A 23,855-nucleotide genomic window follows, 5' to 3' on the forward strand; every position below is an offset into this window, starting at 1 on the left:
GGAAGGATGGGAATGCATTGGATGGGATGCAGAGGAGATACACCAGGATGTTGCCTGAGATGGAACATTTAAGTTATAAAGGGAGGTTACATAGACTTGGATTGTTTTCTCTGGAGCAGAAAAAACTGAGGGGAGACCTGATTGATTCAAGATTATGAGGGACATGGACAGGATGGATAGGGAGTAACTGTTCCCCTTAGTTGAAGGGTCAGTTACGAGGGGACACAAGTTATAAGTGAGGGATGAGAAGTTTAGGAGGATTTGAGGAAAAACATTTTTACCCAGAGGGCGATGACGGTCTGGAATGCATTGCCTGGGAGGGTAGTGGAGGCGGGTTGCCTCACATCCTTTAAAAAGTACTGGATGAGTACTTGCCATGCCAAAGCATTCAAAGCTATCCTGGCAAGTGGGATTAGGTGGGCAGTCAGTGGGCCAAAGGGCCTCTTCTGCACTGTGATTCTGTGATCAGTGGGGAAAACGATCCACTGAGTGGAGTCACAACTGGCACAAAAGAAGGTTAATCATCTCAGTTCCTGGACATCTCTGCAAGAGTTCCTCAGGGTACATAAGCTCCACCATCTTCACCCATTTCATCAATGACCTTCCCTCAATCATAAGTTCAGAAGTAGTGATGTTTGTTGATGAGTGCACAATGTTAAGTAGCATTTGTAATGACTTAGATACTGAAACAGTCTGTGTCCACGTGCAACAAGATCTAGACAACATTCAGGCTTGGGCTGTGTTGATAAGTGGCAAGTAACATTCATACTACACAAGTGCCAGGCAATGACCATCTCCAAAAGAGAATCTAATCACTTCCCTTCAGCATGGCATTATCATTTCTGAATCCCTCCCACTATCAAAACTCTGGGAATTAGCCCAGCCATATAAATAACACTGCTACAAGAAAAGATCTGAGGCAGAGAATTCTGTGATGAATGTTCTGACTCCTCAAAGCCTGTCCACCATCTACAAGGCATACGTTAAGAGTGTGGCAGAATACTTTCTACTTGCCTGGATAACTGCAACTCCAACAACACTTAAGACACCTCCCCACCCACCTCTGCCCTATAACCCCATAGCCACATATTTACCACACTAATCCCCATAAACTGCACATCTTTGGACACTAAGGTGCAATTTAGCATGGCCAATCCACCTAACCTGCATATCTTCCAACTGTGGGAGGAAACCAGAGCACCTGAAGGAAACCCATGTAGACACAGGGAGAATGTGCAAACTCTACAAAACAAGCAATCACCCAAGGCTGGAACCTGGTGCTGTAAGGCAACAGTGCTCGCCACTGTGCCACCATGCTGCCCCATCTGATGGATTCATCAATCCCAACAAACAGATACTTATATCATCATGGTAGTTACCAGTGAATCTGATCTTTAAAATGTTTTTATTAAATCAGAAGTCAGTTTTTTCAAAAATTGCATACTCGTGTACTCACAGGATCACGACTTCAATTGCGTTATGATTGGCTTGTTTTTCTTCATTTGCATTCATTAAATCATATTCTGAGTTTTAAATTTCTAAATGCCATAGACTCATGTTTTATTAATGAGCAATGAATTTAAATCAAAAGAAATTAATTCGCCCTTTTCCTCAAACAGAGAAAAATGTAGCCAGAAATGTTTTTAACCATTAAAACTTCAATATTCTAACCTTACAGTAGATTGTAGTTATACCTATTTACATAATTAGCTTGTGTTTCCAGCTCAATTTGGCCCAACAGTTCTTTGCCAGTATTTATATTCCACTCAATTCTTCTTCCAGTCTCCTTCATCTCTGCTCTGTGCATCAACTATTCCATCCGGCCATGAGTTCCAAATTCTAGCGCAACTATTTCATCTGGTCTTGAGTTCCAAATTCTAGATGTACGTACTGAATTTCCTCTTGGATCTAATAGTTACTATCATATTAGCTGTGGTTTCACCCACATCTGCCAAGATCCTTTCCTTGCCTACCCTTTCAGAAACTTAAAGAACTCTATCAAGTCACCTTCTTGGTCTTTTATAGGTTTCAATTGCTGATTAAGTTTAGTTGTGTAGGGATAAATCAGTTCATAGCAAAATACGCAGAGAGTGAACAGGTGCATGATGGACTCAAGATGCAGAAGGAACAATCTTCATGTCTCAGACCCTGTTGGAACAGAGCTGAAGGGCTTCAAAAATGGCAGAGTAGATTCCAGGAATCCCGCCCATTCCCATTTTCAACACTTTTTGTTTGCAATGGGATATGGGTGTGGGTAGCACACTGCTCCATTTTGAGGGTGAAATTTCAGCCCTCTTCCAATTTTTATGGAGTAGGACAATCTTTTGGAGAAGACATGAACCATTGGAGAACCCTTATTGTGGAATCTGACAAGCAAGTTTAAAAGGTGTTTCAATAGCTTATTCTAATAATTTGTATTTAGTATTTAAGTGTATATTTCAGGTTATTGAATGGTTTAAGTTCAATTTCAATGCAGTGATTGATAAAAGGTGGAGACCATTAAATTGACCAGCACTGGGTGAGGGTTCTGATGCATTTGAGTCCTTTCTCCAGTAGATATTATTGTTTTCATTAGATTAGTAATGTCACAAGTTGGCTTACATGAACACTGCAATGAAGTTTCTGTGAAAATCCTCTAGTCGCCACACTCTGAGGCCTGTTAAGGTACACTGAGGAATAATTTAGCATAAAGTTCTTCAGAGTGGGGATTCAAATGTGAATACATCTAGGGTACCGTGTGGTTTAATTTTCACATTGATTTAATGTCCTGAAATCATTTGAGCCATTGAAGCACATTTCCAATGTGCAATATATACACAATCAATGAGCTATATGATAACACTCAAGTCCTTCAAATTCTCATGAAATAAAATAAAATCAACCATTCAGAAATCCCTATGAAAGCATTATACTCTTACAATACCATAAAATTGTCAAACAACACAGGCAGTGACAGTCCCATTGACGAATCTAATAAAACTATTAATAAAACATAGTTAGCAGTCTCCTTCAAGTTGTGGAAAAAACACCCATGTCAAAAGAATCAGATTGAAGAGATTGCCAAGCATCAGTTTTGACAGATTTATTAGCTCGTAATACTTTCATTTATCTTACTTTGAAGTGTTTTTTCAATGTTTGTTTGATTATGAGGACAATATTAAAATATGTCAAGAGGATTAAATATTCCTGCAAGTACTGCTTGAGTTCAATTAATTGTTTTATAATAATGCAAGAGGGCGATGCTTTTCAAAGGGAAATTTGAATGTCTGATTTAAAAAATAGATCCTGAGCATTCCAAAGACTTGCCAGTGTTAGTAAAGGCTCATTGGCTCTGCACTTAATGCACACTAGGTGAGTCAGCATGGAGAGAGCATTGAAGTCATGGAAGGGGACTTGGAGAAAAACATGACAGAGCGTGGAGTTATCATGGGAAACATGGAAGTCATGGAGTAAGAATGGGGGATGGGTTGGAGGTAAGGGTTAGAAGACTTAACTATGAAAAGAACAAGGCTTTCAAGCCCGCCGGCCTTCCTATCCAACTGGACTTGCCACAGGAATGAAAATAAAGAAGGCAGGAACTGCCAGGATGGAGGTGGGATCACTTAGTTGGAAAGATTCCTGACTCAAAAGATAGAAAGTCCAGCCCAGAATGTCTTTGTCACTGTATAACTCTTCCATTTCCGTGTTAAAATTATGGAAAGGATTATGTGTTGATAATTTATTTTGATCTAACAAGTTTTTCAACAAAATGCCATTCTGACTGAATTGCTTGTAGAACACAAAATATAAGATGCAAGGAAAGATTTTCATGAAAACTCTAATACTCTTATGGACCTCAAAAAAGCATGAGGCATCTGATCTAAAAATACAAGCAAGATTCAGAGATAGTAGTTGTCATTGAAAATTTTCTTTCTTCTTTCAATCCCTTCTGTAACTCTTTCCCATGACAGAATATTGTACCACGTACCTCATAGTTCCTCCTCTCAGTGTGACTGCAGTTTGGAGGTTGAAATGCAATCAGCAGCTCGTTAAGATCAGTCCAGGTAAATGATGTGATTGACTTGGTGTGATCAGATAAGTGAGTAATAAAACCCTCTGGAGGTGGCTTGGTGATATTGAACACGAGTTGAGTTTTGGGACTCTCGCTGTCTTCACCATCCAGGGTACGTGTGGTTAAGGGTGTCAGAATAAACTGGTCCACTTCCAGAATAAACATAGCTATAAAACTTGCTTTAGGAGGCTGGTTGGAAAAAGCATTCTTGATTCTGACTGGAATCCAAGCATTTTCGGTCTGAAAGAGGAAACCAGAGGAATTTATAAAAGGTATTGTTTATATAAAATTCTACATTTTGTGATTTTATGAAAATGTAAAGACAACTTGAGATTCACATCATAATTTGAAAAGGTTGCATTTAATCAATCACTGCACACCAACATTCTTTTATAAAGTTTCTTTAACTATGCTTACTTCTAGTTCCAGATTTGTGCATTTATTTTCATGCAAAGATTCAACTTACCGCTGAGGTCAGAGTGTGTTTTCCAATTTAAAAAACCATACCTAACTGGAACAAAGATGGGGATATAAAGTAGAAATTACCAAAGCTCAGGAATAGCGGCAGCAATAGCAAGAGTAGAATCAAAACGTGGAAAGTGGAGATTTGAAGGAGAAGCCATCAACTGCAGTGGTGGCCAGAGCAAGATCTGATGTAGGAAGGTAACATTTACAGATTAGGCCACCCAGGACCCCAGACCAAGAGCCGCAGTGATGACCAAAGCAAGTTCAGAGGCTTGAGCCATAACTTCTGGGCTCCTCAGCATTAGATTTGGGGAGAACCCAAAGATGAAGTTTAGAAAGTTCAGGGACAGAGTGGATAGGGAGCAGCTGTTCCCCTGAGTTGAAGGGTTAGTCACGGGGGGAAATAGGTTCCAGGTGAGGGGCAGGAGGTTCAGGGGAGATGTAAGGAAAAACTTTTATACTGAGAGGGTGATGATGGTCTGGAATGCACTGCCTGGAAGGGCAAGTTGCCTCATGTCCTTTAGAAAGAACCTGGATGAGCACTTGGCAAATCATAACATTCTAGGCTAAGGGCCAATTGCTGGTAAATGGGATTAAGTGGGAGTTCAGGTGTCTCTTGCATGCCAGTGCAGACTCGATGGGTTGAAGGACCTCTTCTGCACTGTACGATTCTATGATAGGTGCTGGGAAATCCCCCTTAGAAGTTCCCAGGTAAATATTTGCGTGGCAATTGTCCCGAAGTGCTCACTTCCCCTGGACAATTGCATTGCACTCTGCATCCTAAACACCCGTTTTACATTAAAACGATTTTTCTCATGATTTCTTTGCTTCATGTGGCAACCACCTTCTAAGGCTGTGCCTTCTGGTTATTGACCCTTCAGCCACTGGAAACACCTTCTCTTTATTTACTGTAGTCATCATTTAGTTATTGATTACTCGATCAAACCTCTCCTTAGGCTTTCCTGCTCTCAGGAGGATAATTCTAGCTTCTGTCTATTCATACAACAGTAAGAGGCAGAGAGTTAGAATAACGGGTGTATGCTCAATTTGGAAATATTGAATAATGGCTCCTCAGGGATCTGTACTGGAGTCTCAGCTTTTAGTTTTTGAACTCCTGGGTTTGCAGCAACCCCACTTGAAGAGCAGAGGCGTCAGTGACCTATCCACATAAACTGCAAAAGGTGGAAAGCAGCAGTAATGTCTTTCGGATCTTCAGGGATGGAGCAGAATTGTGGGAAAGGCGAGGTCCACGCCTACCGTCTTGTGGTAGTGTGGCCTCTTTAAGGGAATGTTCCCCGAGGGCCATGTGGTCAGGCCAGACCCTATGGAGTGTTGAGGCAGAAAGCTGAGCCAATCAAGCACTAGGACACATATCCCTGGTTGGGAAGAATCAACAGTTAGGGCCAGGGAAGAGTAGTGTGCAGTCACATAGTTATTGTGTTGGACTCTATTAGTATATATCATTATTCATTGCTTTAGCAATAAAGCCTTTCTGTTCTGAAGCCTCATCAAGTTGCCCTCAATTTATAAAACTGGCAAAGAGGAAAATCTTTCCAAGTTCCGGGGAAATCACAGTGCACAGCTAGAGGGGGAAGGGACTGGAGCGTAGGAAATGAGAAAAAGCAAGATGCATGTTAAAATGCCTATAATCAGAAAATTAGAACAATTCAACCCCGAAGTAGAAAACTGGAGCCAGAATTTTGAGAGTACATTACTTTTTTTGTGGCGAATGAGATAACAGCTGAAGAAAAGTAGAAGGTTATTCTGCTCACAGTTTGTGGCCCACAGACTTACAGCTTTATCAGAAGTTTAACATCACCTGGTGCTTCAGATACCCAATCTTTTGAGCAGTTGAACTGGTTAAGAATTATTTCAATCCCCAACCCTCAATCGTTATGCTAAGGTACAAATTTCACTCAGTAGTCTGAGAGCCTAGGGAGACAGTCTCAGGCTTCATGGCCAGATTGAGAGGATTAGCAGAGTATTGCAAATTTGGCCCAGCTTTAAAGAGAAATGTTGAGAGTCTGTTTGGTCTGTGGTATAAAAAGCCTGATTATACAAAAAAAGCTATTAGTAGAGACCAAAGTTTTTCTAGAAAAAGCAGTAGAGCTGGCCCAGGTGCCTGAATGTGCAGAATGAGGTATAAGCAGGTTGCAAAGCATGAGAAATGAGGTAAACCGCTTGTGGCAAGTAACAGCTGCTGCAAAGGCCATTCCGAATGCAGGTACTGAAGAGTCCAATAAGGGGATTTAGCATCGAAGGCAGAATCTTGCTTTCAATGCAGAGGAGAACACTCTTAAGAAAGTGGCCTATGTAGAAATCATGTGTGTTTCTGTTACAAGAAAAAGGGTCATTCATAAGCATGGTGTAGAGTGAAGCTGTCAGGAAAGAATGCACAAAACCCCCCCATGATTGTTACTTTAACTCCTTTGAAGAAATTATCTGAGGAATACATCAAAGGACTTGAGTTGTTCACCCTCAACCTGGTCCAATTGAATAAAGTGCCCTCTAAAGAGAGAGCCTTGATGGTAAATGGCAAATCTCTTAAAATGGAAGGCCACAGTCATAGGGGAGCAGGCACTTTGTTAAAGCGCATAGAATTACGGATAGTGTCTCGAGATGGATAGAAAAGGTGGTTAGCAGACAGGAAGAAAAGAACTGGAATAAATGGGTCTTTTTCTGATTGGCAGGTAGTGACTAGTGGGGTACCCCAAGGATCTGTGCTAGCACCCCAGCTGTTCACATGATATATTAATGATGTGGATAAGTGAACTAAATATATTATCTCCAAATCTCCAGATGCTACGAAGTTGCGTGGAGATAAGCTGTGAGAGGTATACAGAGATGCTTCAGTGTGATTTGGACAGACTGAGTGAGTGGAAATATTCATGGCAGATGAGGTATACGCATTAAGTTACCCACTTTGGTAGCAAAAATAAGAAGGCATATTATTATTTGAATACGCGTATATTGAGAGAGGTGGATATCCAGCAAGACCTTGATGTCCTTGTGCATCAATCACTGAAAGTACACACACAGGTACAACAGATAGTAAAGAAGGCAAGTGATATGTTGGCCTTTGTTGCGAGAAGATTTGAGTATAGGAATAGGAATGTGTTACATTAATTATATGTGGCATTGGTGAACTCCTTGGCATATTGTGTGTAGTTTTATTGTCCTTATCTGAAGAAATATGTCCTTGCTCTAGAGTACAGCATTTTGGTAGCAAAATAGGAAGACAGGTTATTATTTGAATGAGCGAAAATTGAGAGAGGTGGATACTTAGCAAGACCTTGGTGTCCTTGTGCATCAGTTGCTGAAAGTAAGAGCACCAGTACAGCAGGCAGTAAAGAAGGTTAAATAGTACTCTGGCCTTCATAGCGAGCTGATATGATTATAGGGAGAGAGGTTTTTCTGCAATTGTACAGGGCATTGATGAGGCCGCATATGGAATATTGTGTGCAGTTTTGGTGTCCTTATCTGAGGAGGTACGTCCTTGCTGTTGAGGGAGTACAGCGAAGGTTTACCAGGTTGATTCTTGGGATGGCAAATCTGTCATATGAGGAGAAACTAAGTCCATTATGATTAATTGGAGTTCAGAAAAATGACAGATGATCTCACAGAAACTTTTAAATTCTAACAGGATTAGACAGGGTAAATTCAGAAAGAATTCAGAAAGAGTCCAGAATTAGGGGGTCATGATTTGAGGACAAGGAATAAAACTATTAGGACTGAGTTGAGGAGAAATTTCTTCACCCAGTGGTGAATCTGTGGAATTCATTACCACAGAATATAGTTGAGGCCAAAATGTTCTGTGATTTCAAGAAGGAATAAGATATAGCTCTTGGAGCTACAGGGATCAAGGGATAAGGAAGGGTCAGGGTATGGAATTTGATGATCAGCCATGATCATAATGAATGGCAGAATAGACACAAAGGGCTCCTGCTTCTATTTTCTATGTATCGCCCAGATCATTCAAAAAGGCCCAGACCATCAAGAGTAAATGAGTCTAGAGCTATATTGTTTACCTATACCGGAGATGGACTGCAGACAACAACAGTCAGTGTCCTCCAAGGATCAGATGACACAGTTAACTGTTGTGGTAATTAAGTGGCAATGGCTTTGTTTAATGGGGTGTGATTGGCTTAAGCAGATTAGAATCATAGAATCTCTACAGTACAGAAGGAGACCATTTGGCCCTTCGAGTCTGCACTGACCATAATCGCACAATCCCATGGCCCTATTCCCGTAACCCCACATATTTACCCTGCTAATCCCCTGACACTAGGGTCAGTTTAGCAATGGCCAATTAACCTAACCCGCACATCTTTGGACTATGGGAGGAAACCGGAACACCCAAAGGAAACCCACCGAGACACAGGGAAAATGTGGAAACTCCACACAGACAGTGACCAAGGCTGGAACTGAATACTGTGAGGCAGCAGTGCTAACCACTATGCCACCGTGCTGCCCTTAATTAGGATTAAGCTAAAAAGTGATTAGATACATTGGGAGTGATCCTGAGCCCACTCCCACCATCTGCAGGAACTCAGCAGGGGCTCAAGGCATGATAGTCACAGATCACACACTTGATCGCAACAGGATCTTCCTCATCCCTCACTGGTGACACCACCAGGGTCATATCCATAACAGGCCAATGATCCTTGGGGCAAGGGGGGTGCTGTCGATCATCACAGGGGAAAGGGGTTGCCTGCTGGGTCTGATTGGGGGAAGGCACTGAGACTTCCAGTGGTGGGCTAGGGTGGGGTGGCTTATTGCTCTTCTGATCAGGGTGGTCTTTAAATATGGCATCCCGGTCTCAGTGCAGCTAGGCTTTGCTGGTATGTATGGGTCCCACCCCTCTGCTAGATAGTGTGAAACACACCCCCTTGAATTTTTTTTGTCAGTGTTTCTGCAGGGAAACACTACAGTTTCCTCACCAGAAACAACACTCATTTCACCCATTAAATCTGCAAGATAGAGGTTCTCAGGAGCTGCTATATAAGTATTTTGAGTTCTTTCAAAATATATCAGAATGCATAAGGGGAGCTAAAACTAAATATTTGAATCCAGAGGCTACACCAACATTTTACAGGGCTCGTCCTGTGCCTTATGCGCTTCATCGTAAGGTCAAAGTTGAACTCAGGAGATTGGGAGATTTGGGTATCAAAGTCTGTTTAATTCTCAGAATGGGCACTTCCCATAGTCCCTAACCTAAAACCAGATCGGCCTGTACAAATTTATGGGGACTATAAAGTGACCATAATAAAGGAGCTCAAATGGACATTTGCTTTATTCCAAACACTGAAGACCTCTATGCAAATCTATCTGGAAGTTTTAAAATATACCAGATTAGACCTCAGTCATGCCTACCAGCAGCTGGAATTGAACAAGGACTAACAGAAACGGGTAACTATCAACACTCACAAGGGTTTATACCAATATACAAGCCTGCCTTTCAGAGTTTCATCAGCCTGAACTATTTTCCAATGTACAACGGAAAGTCATCAAAAATGTAATGGTTTATCACAACAATGTTTTGAGTACAGGAACCTCACATGAAGAACACAGGGTTAACTTGGAGGAAGTTTTGAAGCGATTTAAAGAAGCAGGGTTAGGATTAAACAGGAGAAATGTACTTTCTAAACCAACAAAGTTACCTATTTAGGTTTTAGGGAGGATGCAAAAGGTTTTCTCCCTTTGGAAAACAGTAAATGCCACCAACTTATGGTGCCTAAAGAATCATGAGGTAGGCTTGGTAATTTGAACACTGGAAATTCTTTATTGTAAATATGCAGTGTTCCACAGTCAGACCTACAACTGCATAACCGCATCACATGCATTGCTGCCAGGTCATGGATCTGGTAATTGACTGCTCATATTCCATTCTGAGAGTTAACCTTGAGGGTTCCTGGTCTCATGTAGAACAATGGCATCCCTCCTCCTCTTCATCTGTGCCAATACTTCAGCATTAGAACCATTAATCCAAAACCCACTCTCTGTCCTGGTGTTCAATTATCTGGTATTTTACATTGCATCAATTTTATTCTGACAGACAAACACAGGAAGCTGGAAAAAAACAGGCAAGTCTATCAGCATCTATCAGGAGTGAAACATTTTGATTCATGGATCCTTCAGGGGACAGTCTAGCTTTAAGCAATTGAAGCTGGCTGGATCATATGTTGTCCAAACAACACTGCCTGAAGGCTCAGAAGAGGAGAGAAATGCAGGATCCCTTTGGCTCAAAGTCAGAATTGCTCAGATAGTGCAGGTCCGATATTGTTAATTGCAAATTGTCAATCCTACTCCAAAAAACTGGGCTCATCAATTGTTAGCTCCCAGAGTATCACAAGAAGTCCTGAGCACTGTGGGTTCAATTTTATAAGGGAGGTTATAATCATTCACCACCCCACTCCCGCCCAGCCTCTGCCCTTGCAAAAGTCACTTCCAAACAAATCAACTTCAAACTTCTAATGCACTGCTCTTGGCCTCAGCAAAAAAAAAAGTGGCTTCCATCCTTTAGCAGGAGGAAGTTCCACCCTCAAAAGCCAGCATGTTTCTCTTTGCCAATTTTTGGTAAGACTTCATCCTCGGTCTTTTTGAGACTGAAAAGGTAATGTGTGTGTAGAGTTGGAAATTTGGGCGTGATTCTTAAAAACACTCTGGGCCAGATTTTCATCTTCAAGGCAGGAGTTGGTAGTTGAAGCTATTGCTGATCCACGATCCTGCTGCTGACCTGGCAAAAGTGGGCACTGGTTGGCGATGGGCTCACTGCTTCCCAAAGCAGGCCTGAGGCAGCGACGTAGTGGATGAATGTTGAGGTGGACCATTTAAAAGACCCACTTCTATCCACTGGGCAACGGCCAATTCTCAAAGTGGTTGCTAAGCCCCCAAGCCCTCACTTTCCCATCCATGTCCTGCCATTACCACCCATGCCCCTTCCAAACCCTCTCCATGCATCGTCCCATATCCATTCTTCCAGTATCCACTGAGTACAGAACCAATGTCCCCTATAATAACACTGGTAGTGGGTTTTACATCCTCAATCATTCTGAAACTGTAAAATCCCGGCCAAGGTCAACAGGCCTTTGCATGTTCTGCCTCTTGCCCACTCCAATCCCTGAGGTGGGCGGGGCGGGGGGGGGGTAAAATTCCAGCCTAGAGGTTTTTGCAATGGTCAGTGAACAGTGAAATCTGTTGGAGTAGGCAACTAATGTAAAAATTAACAAATTTATAATGCAGCATAAATTGCAAGTATTTTTCTGCTTGTAAAATGCAAAGTTTGCAGAGGTACTGATAACATAAGTAGTGACCTTATAGAAAACTAAACGTACCTTATGCACGTTTTTGCTTCTGCTGTCAACAAGTTCCAAGCTAATAGAGATGTAGTCAACATCAGGAGAAGGAGGACTGAGATGATGGTAGCGAAGACCCATTATAAGGAATTCTTCACAGTTCACTTTAAAAGTGCGAACATCTTTCAAATTGTCCTGACCTGAATAAATATAATGATTAATGCTGCAGAATCTGGCTCCACAGAACCCACTTTCCTCATGCTACAAAAGTTTTGGTTCAAAAACAGCACCCATGACAAACATGCAAACCTTTCCCTGGCAGGTAACATCTTGCTGAGATCATGAACACACATGCAAGGTGCAACTGCAAGGCATATGCTGAATAGGTGAAAGGGTTAATAATCGCAGAAGTTTACAAATCACATTAGCTACTCTGAGAGAAAAAAGGTCTTTATAAAAGTCTTCACAGATAAGCGCCAAAGCCTTTAGTCTGAGAGAATTCATTAAATCAGACATCTGGAACTGGAAGAAGGGAGTGATATCCACAGATGCTGATACAGACTGGGATATCACTGATAACCATGTTGACTGACCCAATTCATCATTGTTACAAGTTAAGTCTTCCTGCTGATTGGACATTATAATTAACTAAGTGTGAGGTGACTCTGATTGGCTTGAATATCTGTATTTTATGAAGCAGCTTTAATCAATAACTGAGTGGAGAGAGATAATTTCTATTCCTTGTTTGGTATATGCTAATTACTTGTAATCAAAATTGAAAGCATAACTGCTTGTGTCTTCCTGAATTCTGGGCTGTGGCTGGTTACCGGCACTGACCTGTGACTTTCCAGGGACCTCACTATAGCTTGCATTAAACAACTGTTCAAAAGAATTCCGTGACTTGGTCTGGTTACTTGAAGAGTAAGGTTCTGATCAATTAAAAGGCTGACATCAAAACCCACAACAATAGGCAAATCAGTGTGTCAACCAATGCTGCTATTTTGGAGACCAATACTCAAGCTGTCATCTTTTAAACATGGCACAACAGCAGCAGCAGCAGCAAGGACCACTGCCAGTGCTATTTAAGATCATCAATAGATTTGTGATTGGTTGTTGACCGACTGCAACTGCAATTGCTTACATTTTTGGTGGTTTCCAGTATCCTTTAAGCTTGCTAAAGACTACAGGGAGTAGTGTGGCATTTGCTGAAGGATGGTGCTGGCATCCAATAATTCTACACAAACCACTTGATCCCAGACATGGATCAATTCATATGCATTTCCCTTGGCCAACAGCATGTTGGGCAGAATGAGTAGATGTAATAGAGTGCGGAACAAGCTGCAGTAAGAAGAGGAAGCAGGATTGAGGAAAAGGGCTATAGGCTGGATACATCCTCCCAGGGTCTTCAGCAAGCAATTCCCTTACTGAAACTCAGCAAGAAACAGGATGTCAGATATCTGCCTTTCAAAAAGAGACATTCACATTGAAATCTGAACCCGCAGCAGTCACAACTGCCATCGCATTGTCATGACTATTAATGTGGTTGTCATTGGAATTGACCCTTCTTCTGGGCAATAACAAACAATGCTTTCAACACCTTACACTGGCACTCTGTGTTCCGAACAGAAACAGCCAGAGCAAGCACTATGTGTCACAAAGATGGTTTAGGGTGGCTTTGCAGGCATTCCATCTGAGATGTAGCAGAATGGCAAGAATTTCCACTCCTTCAACACATGGCATCTTCCAGATTCCCAGCATTTACTTGTAAGACATGATCTCACACCAGCTGTATATTGAAGGAATGGAAACCCTTGCCATTTTGTTACATCTCAGAGTTGAGATGGAATACCTGCAAAGCCACCCTAAACCATCTTTGTGACACATAGTGCTTGCTCTAGCTGTTTTTCTTAGGAATTGTTCTGATTGAAGTTTATTGACCTGAGTAAATATGTTTCTCTCTCCATTGATGCTGCCTGGCCTGTTGAGTATTTCCATCATTTTCTATTTCATTTCATATTTCCAGGATCTGCAATATTTTGCTTTTGGTGCTGACCTTGAACAAAATCGGGTCCCTGCTGAAGTATCCAAGCGCCCACTCATTCTAACTGGTATCACCTGTGGCAAAGTGCACATTGTTACCTGTCCTAGAAAATTAAGCATCGGTCATCTGTGCAATGCATTTGTGAGTAGCCCAAAGCTGGTACTACTCCCCTTGCTACTGGTTTTGTTGATGCTGCTGGTCAGCTGGGTCCTCTTTGGAGGTTCAAGCTGAAACAGCATAAGTGAAGCCTATATGTGAGATATGCGTAGAACCTCTACAAAAGGAGGCCATTCAGCCTATTGTGTCTGTATTAACTCTCCGAAAGAGAATCTTGCTAGCCTGCCTCTCCTATGAGGGTTGTTTGCACACAGTCTCATGTTAGACTGCATGCATTTAACTCCTGCAGTCAAAAACAGGATTCATTGGGGCACAGCCAACTTCCTGACACACTGACAATTTCAAAGTTTTTAACCAACTCTAGCCTGCTTTTTCCACCTTCCCACATTGCCCTGTACTCTTCCAGCTAGCTTGTCTGATTGTGGAAGCTAATCAGACACAGGCCTGCTAAGTACTTGGATGGGAGACTGCCTAGGAATACCAGATGCAGTAGACTTTCTCTACTGTGCTCTCACAACAATTAAGCAGCATCTGGACAAGCACTTAAATCAGCAAGGCATAGTAGCTATGGATGAGGTGCTGGCAAATGAGATTAGTGTTAATGATAGTTAGCATAGGACGTGGTGTACCAAAGGGCTTGTTTCTGTGTTGTATGGCTTTATAACTGGAAATTTCAACCATGCTTGATTGGGGGCTGAAGACTCTTGAGTTAGACACGTTATCACTAAAAAAAGCTGCCTACCTGGAGAACACAGACAAGTTAGGTCAACCATAAAAGACAAGTTTTGGGGTATTAAGCTACTTAAAGTAGTGAAAATGAAGCAACAGAAAAGCATCTGTACTTTATTTGGCTGATTCAAAAGAGGAATTCCCTTCAATTTGAAGGATATGATATTTGAGTTAAATGAAAAGGCTCTTGTCGCGCTTCAGAGCTGGCTGAATAACCAGCTTCTGTGTTGTAATTCTATATAATTCTATGTAATCATTCACACTCCTAAAGAACTCAAGATAATGAAGTCAATATCATGTTTAAAACAAAAATTCTCAAATTCTTTCTCTCCTTTAAAGAAAAATCATTATAATAATTCATCATTAGCTAAAAGACTATCTGTAATATAGCTGACATATAAGCTTACTGGATTTCTTCCTGATCTGTAAAAAGCTCTGTGGCTGGTCGCCCCGAGCCTCTTCCTTTGGAAGGTCCCCCATGACAAGTTGGCCAAACGCTGGGAGTAAAGTTTCCTGAGTGGCAACCCGCACAGTACAATCAAGATTCGTTGCTGTATCATAGACAAACGTGAGCACATTCTTGTCGATTGTATTCGATAAGCCATAAAACTCAGGAACTTCCAATGGTGTTGGGCCCAACTGGATGATGTTACAGTCTGACTCAAGTAACCGAACCTTAAGAATGAATGTTTCTGTGAAAGTTTCTGTCTCTGTAAACCTGCAAACACACAAGCGGTGAGTTAAAATTCAAAACTGAAAAGAGCAGATTTAGAACTGATTGTTAGGAATTTTGGAACAATTAATTGAGATTTTAACACACCAATGTGAATTAAAAAGATACTTTTAAATCAGTGACATGGAACTTTGCCAACAACCTATATCTTTTTGGGAAATATCTGCTGAGTCTTTCCTGACAGTTGGACAGTTTAGTTGGGACAACTTGTCCTTAACCAGTATGAGACAGATCTCCCACTTTTGGCACAAGCTGCTACGTTAGTGAGGAGGACTTGAGGGTCTGGGTTGGGCTGCATTTGAGGTTTTAATTTCCTGAGCCTAGGTCAATGCCTTCTGGTTTCATTGTTTTTTATTGTCTTTGTAGCAGTTAGATACAACTGAGTGGTTCACTAGTCTATTTCAGAGGGCAGTCGAGAGTCAACAACATTGCTGTGGGTCTGGACACGCATGAAGGCCAGACCAGATAAGGATGACAGATTTCCTTCCCTACTGAACCAGATCAGTGATTATAACAGTTGACAGAGATTTCATGGTCATCATTAGATGACCATTATTAAAAATTCCAGAATTTTACTGAATTCAAATTCCGCTATCTACTATGGTGGGAGTTGAACCTGGGTCCCTACAGCATTACCCTGGGAGTCTGGATTGCCAACCCAAGAATAATACCACAAGGTCATTGCATCTCATTAACTCCCCCCAAATTACCTGTCACACTATGAGCAAATTAGTTAGTTTCGCTAGAATTCTGACTTCCACACAAGGGTTTCAATCTCCATACTCAAAGAACACGTTTTGGAATTTTCTGCCAAATGATGTTTTCATTCAGATGTATTCACCAAGGATCCACTTCCAGTGTTTCAACTTCACCTTCTGGTATTTCTCTCCCCTGGATTGCTGTGTGCATTCAAGCTGACAACACCAAAGTCAGAGGAGTTGTAGACAGTGAGGATGGATGTTACAGTTTGCAGAGGGACATAGATAAGCTGCAGAGCTGGGCTGAGAGGGGGCAAATGGAGTTTAATGCGGAAAAGTGTGAGGTGATTCACTTTGGTAAGAGTAACAGGAGCACAGAATATAGGACTAATGGAAGGACTCTTGGTAGTGTAAATGAGCAGAGAGATCTCGGTGTACATGTGCATAGATCCCTGAAAATTGGCACCCAGGTTGATAAGGTTGTTAAGAAGGCGTACGGTGTGTTAGCTTTTATTGGTAGAGGGATTGAATTTGATCCATGAGGTCATGTTACAACCGTACAGAACTCTGGTGCGGCCACACTTGGAGTATTGCGTACACTTCTGGTCGCCGCATTATAAGGAGGATATGGAGGCATTGGAGGGGGTGCAGAGGAGGTTTACCAGGATGTTGCCTGGTATGGTGGGACAGTCTTATGAGGCAAGGCTGAGGGACTTGAGGTTGTTTTCGTTAGAAAGAAGAAGGTTGAGAGGTGACCTAATTGAGGCATACAAAATGATCAGAGGGTTAGATCGGGTGGATAGTGAGAGCCTTTTTCCTTGGATGGTGACAGCTAACACGAAGGGACATAGCTTTAAATTAAGGGGTGGTAATTATAGGACGGATGTCAGAGGTAGGTTCTTTACTCAGAGAGTAGTAAAGGCGTGGAATGCCCTGCCTGCAGCAGTTGTGGACTCGCCAACTTTAAGGGCGTTCAAATGGTCAGTCGATAGGCATATGGATAACATTGGTTCCACTGGTCAGAGCAACATCGAGGGCCGAAGAGCCTGTACTGCGGTGTAATGTTCTACGTTCCATGCAATCTCTCAGATACCTCGCCACACCTGCAGAACATCACAACTTCAGAGACTGTATCATGGTGTCACCAACTTTCTCATAGGGTGACATCTCCAGGTCTGCACCTTGTAGTCCTGTTTTTATCTTGAAACTGCTACTCTTGACTTCACTGAACAGAATCTTCCTTTCAGGTTCCTTATTTGTTCCACGGAGTTCATTGGCTTCCTGGAACTCTGTTCTGTCCCATTTCCTGGTTTCTAGGGCTTTCTGTTCTTTAGCTTGGGACTGTCACTCTATCCTTTTGCATTGTCTTGCCCCTTCTAGCAGTTTCTATGATAGCTGGTTCCTCCTGGGGTGTTCATTCAACTGAACTAACTCTTTTTGCTTTACTGCTTGGGCCCCTGGTTACAAAGCAGCAGCATAACTTTTTTTAAACTATGTATTTGTTTGAATGTTGTAAAATCCTCATTACAATGCAGGCACCTACACTAACATCCAGACTTGCGGGCACCTTCCTTTTTTTAATTTTAACCCATTCTTAGCATGCAAATAGAGAAGTGCAAAATTAAGCTGACATAAAGCAATAGCTTAATTACTTAAAACCATCTCTATTTCCTAACATTGTTATCTGGCATTTAATCAGACTTTTTCAAGTGTTTACATTTGAACCCAGATTACATTTCATTATATAAAACAAAATCCCAGATATTCCAATTAATGCTATTTCTAATTCTGATAATGCTTGAGACAATTCTTTAACCTGTGCTTAACCCTTTCTCCACTTGCATTGTCTGCATCTGTAAAGACTTGATTACCTATTCAGGCTCATATTCCAACCATTACCTTGTAATTGAGTTTGCGCCTATTTATATCCTGTTTGTGAAACAAATTCTGCACTCACCTGATGAAGGCAGCACTCGAAAAGCTCGTGCTACCAAATAAACCTGTTGGACTTTAACCTGGTGTCAAAAAACTACTTACTGTGCCTATCCCAGTCCAATGTTGGCAACTCCACATAATGCTGATAAGTAAGTCTACACTTAGTTTTCTTTATGAATAAGAAAATCTCTTCTTCCATTCCCATTTCACACTTGCCTGTAAAGTCTCAGCATGACTTGGTCCTCATCCAGAATTGGGCAGCCATTGTGAGTATATTTCACTTCATTGGCCAGGAAATGGCAATCAAATACCTGAAACATGAATTGATCTAAAATTACTTCACAAATCTCAGTTTATTAAAAGAAATACCTGTGCTTTAAGGCATCCAACCTCTGATGAAATGTAGAATGACTCATTTATTCATACACCAAATAGTTATTAATGATCATTGTATCAATGTAAAGAATGATTAAAGCATACATTTAAAGAAATGAAAGAAAACCAATAGATTCCCAATGATTTGGCTTTATTACCTGATACAACATTTCATAGAATCCCTACAGTGCAGAAGGGGCCAGTCACCCATCCGGTCTACACTGACTCTGACAGAGTATCTTACCTAGGTTCTCTCCCCGTAATCCCACATACTTCCCATGGCTAATCCATCAAACCTGTACATTCTTGGACAATGGGGGGAAACCAGAGTACCTGTAGGAAACCCATGCAGACATGGGGAGAACTTGCAAACTCCACACAGTCACCCTAGGCTGGAATTGGATCTTGGAGCTGTGAGACAGCAGTGCTAACCATTGTGATACTATACAGCCCCTTGCACATCAGTGCAATCTTTAAACACTATATTAAAAGCATATGTATATGCTTTATATACACTATGTTACTTTATATACACTATATTAAAAGCATAATGCTTAGAAACTGCAGGAGGTCACTCAGCTGATAGAATGCGTGTTGTGACTCTGAAAGAACGATCGCAATCCAGTTCCTGTCCCTCTTTATTTTCAATATTTTCTTTCAAATAGTTATCCACTTTCCCTTCAAAACCTGTTACAGACTCCGTTTCTCCCACTCTTCCTTATGACAACAGCAGCAACTTGAATTTAAATAACATACATACTTATTTAATATAGTAAGAATGTCCCAAGGGGCTGCACAGAAGATGCTAAGCCACATAAAGAGATATTTGGACAGGTGGTAAAACACCTGTTTTAAGGAGTATCTTAAGGAGTCGTGTGATTCAGTAGATTGAGAATGGGAATTCCAGTAGTTAGGGCACTGGCATGTAAAAGCAAAACCACCAGAGGTGGAGCAATGAAAATCAGTGATGTACAAGTGGCTCAAATTTGAAAAATGCAAAAATCTCAAGGGGGCTATAGGAGTGCTGATCCAGCATTCATAGGCTGCTCAATTGTTTTAGGATGGCAAAAAATCTGGCAGCTCCAGCATGGAGCCAAGTTGTTTCCTCCATCTTCCACTTTTCTACTTTAAATCTTTCATTTCTTTGTTTCCATCTCGTGTGTCTCTTCACTTAAGTTCCTGTCACTCTAGTTTAAACCCTTTCCCACATTATTAGAAAATACCCCTGCAAGGATCTTGGTCCTGGTCTTGTTTGTGTGCAACCCACCCAGCTTGTACAGGTCCTTTCTTCCCTAGAATCAGTCTCAATGTCTCAGGAACCTTAGTCCCTCCCACCTATACCATCTCTCCAGCTATGCATTTGTCTGGTCTATTCTCTTCTTCCTGCTCTCACTAGCATGTGGCACTGGGGGTAATCCTGAGATTACTACCTTTGAGGTCCTTTTTAATGTATTTTCTAGTTCCCTACATTCTGCTTGCAGGACCTCATCCCTTTTTTTACCTGTGTGGTTGGCACTGATATGGACCACAATCTGTGGTTGTTCATCCTCCTCCTTCCCTTCAGAATGTCCTGCAGCTCCTCTGTGATATCCATGACCTTAGCACCAAGGACACAGCATAATATCATGTTGTCATGTCTGCAGCTGTAGAAACTTCTATCTGTTCCCATTATGATAGAATTCTCTATCACAATTGCTCTCCAACAACTTTTTCTGTCTCATGCATCTGAACCACTCCAGGTGCCAGAGTCTTAGCTCTTGCTACATCCATCTGAATATTCAGCTCCCTCAGAATCCAAATGGAAATTTGTTAGAGATGGAGATGGGTCCAGTGGACTCCTGCCCTATCTGCGTAGTGCTTTTCTTTTGTCTGGCAATCATCCTTTCCCTCCTGCCTATGTACTCTTTAACTGCAGTGCAATCACCTCTGTCCGCACTACCCATGAAGATCTCAGCTTTGTAGTTGGTCCACAGTGACTCCAGCCACAGCTCCAGATCCAAAACGTGGATTTTTCGGTAGCTACTGCTGAAGACAGCACCACAAGTCATGGCGGCATGGTTAGCACTACCCCTTCACAGCTCCAGGGACCTGGGTTCAATTCCCAGCTTGGGTCATTCTCCTCGTGACTGTGAGCACTTCCTCCGGGTGCCCCAGTTTCCTCCCACAGTCCAAAGATGTGCGAGTTAGGTTGATTGGCCATTCTAAAAAATTGCCCTTTAATGTCCTGAGATTCGTAGGTTAGACGGATTAGCAGATAAAATATGTAGGGATATGGGGGCAGGTGGAATTGTGGTCGGTGCAGACTCGGTGGGCCAAGTGGCTTCCTTCTGCACTTGTAGGGTTTCTATGATTTTTCTACGAAGCCCAGGTCATGTCGAAGGAGAGACTCAGAGAGGACCATCACTGTGCTTACCTGTACCTCCCACCAGCACAGAGACACACATCTGATTGTAACAATTTGCAGGGTTCTGGGGATCGTGTGGAGGAATGGGGCTGACTGGTTGCTCTGTGGGAACCGCACTGACCTCCAGTAGTGGAAATGCATCTATAACTTTGTAAGATATTAAAATCTCTACCATCTGTAAGGGTCTTGTGTAAAATAAAATTAGCTTTGGTCTGGTTAGTAAAAGATGGTCATGATGTGGAGATGCCAGTGTCGGACTGGGGTAAACACAGTAAGAAGTCTCACAACACCTGGTTAAAGTCCAACAGGTTTATTTGATAGCAAAAGCAACTAGCTTTCAGAGCGCTGCTTACCTGACGAAGGAGTAGCGCTGAAAAATAGATTGCCTAATATGCAAGGATACTATAGATACAATTAGTTGAAACCATTAAACAAGAATATCTAATCAAGAGAGTATTGTGCCTTTATCACTACAGCCAGAGATCATGAAATCTGGAAAGGTGCAATCATTTTGCAATTTTGCCAGAATGGCGTGAATTCATAAAATGTGCTGAAATGTGATCATTCATAATGCACTTGGACTGGATTCCTTTAAACACCTTACTTACGTGCTTAAAAAGTAGCACAGACAGGAATACAATACATGCATAGAAGACATGAAAGTTCCACAAACTCAAATAGTATGTTTGATGGAAATGTCCATTTTCACTGTTGTACCAAAGATTCTGCCAATCTTGCAATAAGATTTATAAGAAACCTTGTTGTGGTGATTGCCCCTTTAAGGGTAACACAGCAGAAGAGGGACCTGGCTTGAGGGACCATTTGGGACAGAGAATGCATAATCTGCCCAGGGACTGGAATTCTTTCTTGTATGAAGACATGTAGGAACTGTAGCAATGAGGGGGACTACCAGCCTCATTTTTCCGCATTAATAAACACCTTTTGTGTTCCTGACAAAGTCAGTGAGCACGCAGCATTACACTTGTAGAAAATGCATGCTTCAATGTGAATTCTGCTACTCAACTTTTGCAACAATTTTGTAGTAAAGTGTGCTGTTGAATTCCCAAATTAAAAGCAAATCAAAAGTTTTACTTTGAACCAAATAAGCTCATATGATTCATTCAGAAATAGTGAATTGAAATTTAGCAGGCTGCTAGTGTGTTTTCTATGAGCTACATCCTTTGACTAACAAAATCCCCTATCTTACATAGGACTGTAATGATATATCGATAGAAAGAAATGTTCAGTTGTTGATATATCTCACCTGGGGGGTAAGCTTCCCAACTCTTTGGGTGATTGGCTCATTCATGATCACTTCCACTTTGCAGCTGTCCTTCTCCTTTGGGATGTTGAACTGTAAGTCCTCCTCAGAGAGAAACACAGATTGGCCCTTGGCAACTTTTATGCCATTATTCACTTGGACAAAGGAAGGTGCAATGTACCTCCAAAAGCACAGATGCAGGAGGAATGCAGAATGTTCCCAGTAATGTTTCATTTTAACTCAGCTAGTCTTAAATAGCAAAACATTCACCACTTCTCAGCTCTTCACAAACTGCTGTTCAATTTGCTTCCCATCAAAGCAGGGCACAGTGTGACAAAGCCTGCTCTGGGCAAGAGAGGTATAATCCAGGGTTTCAAGTGAATCTTGTAGAGTCAACCCCCAAAAATTAAGCTCAAAAGCATCAACAGCTGAAGGGAGTCAGAGTAGTTCACGTTTCTGCAGCCCTAAAAAAACAAAGAAAATAATTTTTTGTCATTTGTTTTGAAAGCTGAGGCATTGTTTTCCCTCCTGCTGGTCTCAGGCCATTTCCCATAGCCTGTTCGCTCTGAACTTACGACCTTAAAGTCTAATTTTTGTTTGAGATTTTGTTGCCATCAACATAAGTGAAATCAAAGAAACATCTCTCCCACATGATATGAATAGCTGTTGTAAGAAGTCATTTGGTCCATGCCAGTCCTACATGAAGCAGTTCAATCAGTCCTACCTCCTCTCCTGCCCTAGTCCTGCAGTGTAGCCCTGCAAGTTTTCTTTCACATCCGCCTGCTCTTACTTTCTCCACCTCCCCCCACCCCACCCTCAACATCCAATCATTGGCACCGACCTCTGCTGGTAGGTTCCAGTTTCCAACGATCAACCCAGCCTCTCGGTGGCTAGCTTCAACCTTCGATGGCTGGCCCCAGCCTCCAATCACTGATCCCACATCAGCCCCTAACCCTCGATGCACAGTTCCCCCTTCCTTCCCCTTCTACCTCCACTGTCCCTCCAAGTCTGCCACACCCGACTCTAGCCTTGTCCCCTCAGGGTCCACCTTCTTGGCACTGCCTTGGGCCTGGTGAGCACTGCCAGAATGCCAGGTTGACAGTGCCAATTTGCCAGGCTGGCACTGCTGGGGTGGTACTGAGAAGGGGTATTGCCCCCCCCACCCCCCTTGCCCCAACCTCCCGGGGGAGCCTGAACTGCCTCCAGTACCACCAGTAAGGCTATCGTGTCAGGTCCCGATTGCTGGGACAATACATGATCTACGCTGGTGTAGCTTTCCAGCAGCAAGGTCAGAAAGTGAGCCCAGACAATACCACCCTGGGCTTGCTAAACAGATTTAAATAGCATTATGGATCACGTCATAAATAATGACCTGGGAGATTCCCGAACAGCTGGATGCCGGTCGCGATTCCTGTTTTTGGCCTCCCACTTAAATTTTCCAATTGAGTACACAACTCAACCAGTGCAGCGGGCCAGGAAAATCGTGCACACATGATTGCTATGCAGAATTAGACAGTAAATTCTAGTCTAGCTCAACCAGTTTTGGAGATTTTTTACATTATATTCACTGTAGTAAAGCCAACAAGGTCAAAACACCAGTGTATGCAAATACTGGGCTTTAAACGCCATTTTGTATTCTGTACTTAATCACTCATCTACAAATCGAGAATAAGGGTCACATGACCAGGGAAAAGTAATCAGGAAGAATGCTGTTAAGTGTGGACTTTTGGACTCAGTCATCTCGGGAGCTG

General features: G+C 42.1%; 1 protein-coding gene across 1 annotated transcript in view; it reads right to left on the bottom strand.

The window, feature by feature from the left end:
- The window catches only part of frem1a (Fras1 related extracellular matrix 1a), a 160,989-nt gene extending 138,432 nt beyond the window's left edge, over nucleotides 1–22,557 (bottom strand). The window contains exons 1-6 of the mRNA XM_080188538.1: nucleotides 22,108–22,557; nucleotides 18,281–18,375; nucleotides 15,106–15,416; nucleotides 14,348–14,368; nucleotides 11,851–12,011; nucleotides 3,968–4,291 (exon numbers count right to left, since the gene is read on the bottom strand). Of these exons, the coding sequence (XP_080044664.1) occupies nucleotides 3,968–4,291; nucleotides 11,851–12,011; nucleotides 14,348–14,368; nucleotides 15,106–15,416; nucleotides 18,281–18,375; nucleotides 22,108–22,338 (1,143 nt within the window). The 5' untranslated portion in view covers nucleotides 22,339–22,557. The remainder of the gene's footprint in view (nucleotides 1–3,967; nucleotides 4,292–11,850; nucleotides 12,012–14,347; nucleotides 14,369–15,105; nucleotides 15,417–18,280; nucleotides 18,376–22,107) is intronic.
- Between the last annotated feature and the right edge of the window lie 1,298 nt (nucleotides 22,558–23,855).

This window comes from Carcharhinus amblyrhynchos, chromosome 5, assembly GCF_965287045.1.
Source record: "Carcharhinus amblyrhynchos chromosome 5, sCarAmb.v2.hapA, whole genome shotgun sequence".
NCBI classification, from domain to species: domain Eukaryota; kingdom Metazoa; phylum Chordata; class Chondrichthyes; order Carcharhiniformes; family Carcharhinidae; genus Carcharhinus; species Carcharhinus amblyrhynchos.